Source organism: Apis dorsata, unplaced genomic scaffold, assembly GCF_000469605.1.
Source record: "Apis dorsata unplaced genomic scaffold, Apis dorsata 1.3 scaffold_102, whole genome shotgun sequence".
Lineage (NCBI taxonomy): Eukaryota > Metazoa > Arthropoda > Insecta > Hymenoptera > Apidae > Apis > Apis dorsata.
In genome coordinates, this window is record NW_006263400.1 from 30,644 (window position 1) to 36,455 (window position 5,812).

At 33.4% G+C, this 5,812-nt stretch overlaps 2 protein-coding genes across 3 annotated transcripts in view; one reads left to right on the forward strand and one right to left on the reverse strand.

Annotated features, from left to right (window-relative positions):
- Window positions 1–1,719: 1,719 nt before the first annotated feature.
- Window positions 1,720–3,880, forward strand: LOC116185126 (DEAD-box ATP-dependent RNA helicase 42-like). 2 transcript variants are annotated; one of them, XM_031508802.1, is made up of 3 exons: window positions 1,720–1,862; window positions 2,057–2,283; window positions 2,378–3,880. In XM_031508802.1, the coding sequence occupies exons 2-3, from the start codon at window positions 2,169–2,171 to the stop codon at window positions 3,715–3,717; spliced, it is 1,455 nt and encodes a 484-aa protein (XP_031364662.1). In that variant the 5' UTR covers window positions 1,720–1,862; window positions 2,057–2,168; the 3' UTR covers window positions 3,718–3,880. The 2 variants fall into 2 exon arrangements, with proteins under 2 accessions (XP_031364662.1, XP_031364663.1); XM_031508803.1 differs by having other exon boundaries at window positions 2,381–3,880.
- Window positions 3,881–5,151: 1,271 nt separating this feature from the next.
- Window positions 5,152–5,812, reverse strand: part of LOC102676178 (homeobox protein ceh-30) — an 8,121-nt gene continuing 7,460 nt past the window's right edge. The window contains exon 5 of the mRNA XM_031508801.1: window positions 5,152–5,615. Within this exon, the coding sequence (XP_031364661.1) occupies window positions 5,313–5,615 (303 nt within the window). The 3' untranslated portion in view covers window positions 5,152–5,312. The remainder of the gene's footprint in view (window positions 5,616–5,812) is intronic.

Here is a 5,812-nt window from a genome sequence, read left to right on the forward strand (position 1 = left end):
AAAGAATCACAGAGAAATGTGCGAGACACGCTTCTTCTGAAAAGATGATTCATGGGACATGGAGATGAACGCATACGCACGCATATATCTATCTACGGATACTATGCATATGACATCGGATCGGACATTAACCATTACGGGGATATGCATCTCGCATGAGATATGCAATCTATCGATACTTGATTAATAATTTTAATGATACTTTTAAACGAAACTCGATCGTTATGTGTAAAGATACTTTTACGAAAATAAATATATTTACACTCACCGCTTTCGATGTAAGGAACGAGCAACAGCAACAGGAGAAAGAGAACATATCCACACGTATCACTGATCATTGTAACCATATTCTCTGCCACGGTAAGAAGCCGTTGGCTAGATATTGGCACCACCTCGCGAATACGCGTAAACAACAATAAACAAAACAACAACGCGACGACGCGAGGAAGTAGCGATTTCGAATGATAAAGTCACTAATAGTCGAACAAGACACAGGAAACGCGACGCGACGATAACCGATAAAATATTGGCGCGTACACTTGGAAAGCTTGGTGATCCGCGGATGATCAAATACGAACCAATAATATTTCGAGTTATATTCACTACTCAGCCTGCGTAGCAACTAGACTCTGCGTAACACAGCACACATTCGATGGTGTTTTCACTGACGTTACGTTGTGAACGCGTTCTGTTGTTCGCGCGCGCGACTTTTCGGAACAGCCGAGTCATACGCGTCGTACGAGAATCAACGGAAAATGACGGACGGCCACGGCACAAAGGACACACGGCACGTCTCGGCTCAGGGTTGATGAGCTTACGCCATCGTTTTCCACCGATATTATCACTTACACGCGGACGGTCCTTACCACCGACGATCCGCCCCTCGTAACCTTCCTCCGTCGCACGGTATTCGTCTCCCTCTCGTTTCTCGTACCTTTCTCCACTATTTACTTCTTTGCCGCTCGTTTCTCCGCGTTGACTCGTAAACGTCGTAACAGCTGACCACTCTTTTTATCACACTCTCTTACCAGATGATCCAAGATTTAGCTGACGCATCGCAGCAGCAACAAAACACACACACGACGTCGGCCAGTCGCCACCGTTGCCACTGACAGTCCTACCACCGCTAGAATTTTCGACTTCCCTGTGTCATGGCGGCGAACTGTTTGTTCGAGCTTGGACCGGCAGAGGACGATAGTTACTGTTGCTGGAAAGGCGTTATTCTGACACGTGACGTCATTCAATGAGATTATAGGAATTTAAACGGAAATATGTTTATAAAAATATTTTATATAAAATGATTTATACAATTTTATTATTATATTATTACATATATAAATTACGCATATATATATATGCGATATCGAAATAAATATTAATATTGATCGAAGAATGTAAAATATATGTATGATGTATACAAAATTATGAAATAATATATATATCTATATGTATATATAAAATGAATAAATAAAAAATATTTACAATCTATTATAAATATTTGATTCTTTTCTTTGTTTGTTATTTTTATAGATGCTTTTTAAATTTTGAATTTAATGTTACATTTTTTTATTACGATTGTCAAAAATATTGCGTAATAAAATATGTTCATCTAATACATCTTATATACAAGGATTAAATTATTCAAATATTTTATTAATTTACTTACGAATTAAAGAAAATATTTTTAAAGTATAAAATAAAAATATAATCTATTTTTACATGGAAATAAGAAATTTCACGTTTATGTGGTTGGCTGCACTTCCAGTCATTCACATTCGGGAGTTTTAAAATCCCAATATGGATAAAATTTTAATATTATCTATTAAATTATGAAACTTACTTATTTACTAACACAAATTCCGGTAAAAATTTTTTAATTAATAATAGTTTTATATATCTTTGTGGATTCAGTGGAAATATAACAGTGGAAATAGGAACCTAACCTTTTGTCATTGATAAAATTAATAATTTACTCAATAATTGTAATTATAATTATAAAAAGTAAGATGCTTGTACACTTTTAATCATTTTTTTATTGATATTGATTTTATAATAGATGCCAATAAACATTAATGTAAACCTTTAATTGATAATGAATAAAATGTAACCCTAATGAGGTTAATTGTGTACGTGAGAAAGTACATACTCCGTACAATCCAACAAAAGCAATGTCGGAGACTGATTTTGTATATGTACATCCTAACAAATCTAATCGATATAATAGCGGAGAAAAATATGAGTTCAAACGTACACAAACGCGAAATTTATCCCAATGCAATTCAAGTAAATTTATTCTTAATTTTGTTTCATTCAATAATATAATATCGTTAGACATAATTTTATTCTATTTAATTATCGATATTATTTTGCCTAACAGTAGAACCATTGGAAAGAAATAATTTTCGAAAAAATCGAGAAAATGAAAGAAAATATCTGGAAAAAGTGAAAGTAGAAAGACAGTTAGCTGCTATCAATGCGAAAAAAAAACCTTGCGATTCAGAAGAAGAAGAAGAAAGAAATACTTTTCGAAAAAATCTAGAAAATGAGAGAAAATATTTGGAAAAACTGAAAGTAGAAAGACAGTTAGCTGCTATCAATGCGAAAAAAAAACCTTGCGATTCAGAAGAAGNGGAAAGAAATAATTTTCGAAGAAATCGAGAAAATGAAAGAAAATATCTAGAAAAACTGAAAACAGAAAGACAGTTAGCTGCTATCAATGCGAAAAAAAAACCTTGCGATTCAGAAGAAGAAGAAGAAAGAAATACTTTTCGAAAAAATCTAGAAAATGAGAGAAAATATTTGGAAAAACTGAAAGTAGAAAGACAGTTAGCTGCTATCAATGCGAAAAAAAAACCTTGCGATTCAGAAGAAGAAGAAGAAAGAAATACATTTCGAAAGAATCTAGAAAATGAGAGAAAATATCTAGAAAAACTGAAAGAAAAACAGTTGGCTATCAAAAAAAAACCTTGCGACGAAATTGAAGAAGAGGATGAAAGAGTTAGTACTTCATGGTTCTATCAATGTTGTAGGAGAAGGAAATTACCTGTGAAAAAAACCCCTCGTAGAAGAAAGCCAACTTTCTGGCAACGCGTCAGAGGAAAATTTAGAAAGAGAAGGGTAAAGAAAGCCACTTTCGAAGATGATGATGAGAAAATCAAACGGAAAAAGAAAAAAGAAAAACCCGAATATGAAATTGACAAGCCAGATAAAGTCGAAGATGTACCTCCTGAAACTAAGGAAATAGATTTCACGAAAAGCTGTTGTTATTTATGCGCGAAAAATACTATGGCAATCGCGGCAGCACTTTCCAAAGGTGAAAAATTTCACATATCTATACAAGCGTCGACAAAAGAAATAGCAACTTCGGACAAAAGCTGCAGTCCAACTATATATGTCAGAACTGTACAATCATCCGTTAAGGTAAGAACGCGCGATATAGGGACTTCGTTCCCTGAGAAGAAAAAAGATAAGAAAATAAAAAAAGTAAAGCCAAAATTTAAAATTCCGAAAAGGCTCCAGGCTATGATCCCAAAATTAAGATTTCCCATGTATCCAAAAGTACAAACGGTTGCTTGTGAAACAGATAAATCGATGATACCACAATGTAGGGCAAGACAAGGAATCAACTGCGTAACGGAAGCCAAAGTAGCAAATATGCAAGCAAAACTGAAAGCTGATAAACTTAATCAAAATTGTACAAATAAGAATTTTGTATAAATTATTTAACGCTATAGTTTCTTTTAATCGTTTTTGATATATACAGTTCAGTACTTTGATATTCAGTTTAACAGAATTTTATGTGAATAATTTATTGCATCAGAGTTATACGAATGTAATATGTCCATTCAATATAAATGAAATAAATTTATATGACAGTTAACAAATTGTAAACCTTGTATATTTTTTATTTATAATTTTTCGCTTATTTCTAGTACAAATAAATAATCTAAACATATTTTATAATATTCAACAGATATATCGTAAAGATTAAAGAAAAACAAAGAATTTTTAAAATTTCTATTTATTATAGTCGCAACTTATGTACACAAAATTTTTATCTTATGCATTTTTGACAACATAAATTTATATTTTACAGTTGAACATTTAATTAGCGAAAATTATTAGTAAAGAAATATGTTACGTATACGTTTCTTCGTTGCATAAAATAACGATAGCGTAGGATAAAATACGATAACGTAAAGTAAGGTAGATTCACTGTTATTTCACACGTATATCAGAATATTATGTTTTGCGAGATCGTCGTCTTAAAGATACATTGTAAAGTCGAGAAAATAACATCCATATTTTTTATATCAAAGATTAAGACATATTAGATATATCGTTTAAAAAGAAACGATGAAAACGATGATGTTCGATATCCCATGTTGATATTCTATACTTGATGTAATCACGAGTAACTATAGACAAGGAAAAGAAATAATGCGACAAGAACAGAAATAGAGTAAAAATAGCGAAATCAACGCCATCTCTAGAGTACCACGAATAAAACTCAATATACAAGGATAAAAAAAACACTAGGATAAAGATAGAATAAAATTAACTACTGGCGCCATCTCTCGATTGTCGAAGATATCTTTTTAAAAGTTGAATAACATAAGATGAGAATTTAGATTCAGCGCCATCTCTGAAGAATTTTTAGAAACTATTTTTGAAGAGATATCTTTAACGATCGAGAGATGGCGCTGGTGGTCAATTTTATCCTATTTCCTAATTTTCTCCAACTATTTTCTGTCCTTATACATTGAGTTTCATTTACGGCACTCTGAAGATGGCGCTGATTTCGGTATTTTTACTTTATCTCTGTCCTTCTCCTACCATTTTCCCTCCTTATCCCATATACTCTATTACAAACGAGATACGGGATACCGACAGAAACACACTTTTATCTTAATCTTTAAGACGTGAAAAATATAGATATTCTCTGCTCTACAATGTGCGCGATTCTACGCTACGTAAAGCAAGCTAATGCTATTTGCGATATATAAACAGCACGGAATACTTTAAGCAAAGTTGTATTGTATGTCGAAAGCTATTAATTCGTGAATTAATTCAATCAAATATCCATGAATACGATCCATAAATAAACGCAATATATTTATGAAAGGATGTATCAAAAATGAAACTATTATTTTTCTTCAACTTTACCAACTTTTGTTTTTTCATCGAATAATATAATTCCTCTCACTCACCGCTCTTTTGCGAGATCTTATAGGAAATATAGAAGAGTTCTATTAAACGTCACGTTTATCCTGTCACCTCATCCGACGACTCAAGTGATCGTATATATCCTTTTACAGGGTATCCGACGACGATACCGGCCGTGGAGGTATCGTCATCGTCATCGCGTTGATATCATCCGACGTTGGATTTCCAAAGACGAGGGGAGCGGTGTAATAGGGTAACAGGGGATACTGTGCCGGCGGAAAGTAGGTTGGCGGGAAAAGTCCTTGCCTCTGAGCGATTTTTAATCTCGATGTAAGCTGCTTCTTCCATTTGGTGCGACGATTTTGAAACCACGTTTTTATCTGTACCTCGGTCAAGTTTAAAGACTTGGACAGCTCCATTCGTTTGCTCACGCTCAAATACTTGTCGATCTGTCGAAAAGAAATCCGTGTGTAATACGATACCAATTTCAATCCTTATCGAAATAATTTTAATCTCTCTCTCTCTCTCTCTCTCTCTCTGTTTCTTCTTCCTCTTTTCCAAGAGGAGTATGCGCAAATGATTCGAACGGCAACATAATGTGTCAAGATAAACGGCACGAAAAAAAAAAAAAAAAAAAAAAAAAAAA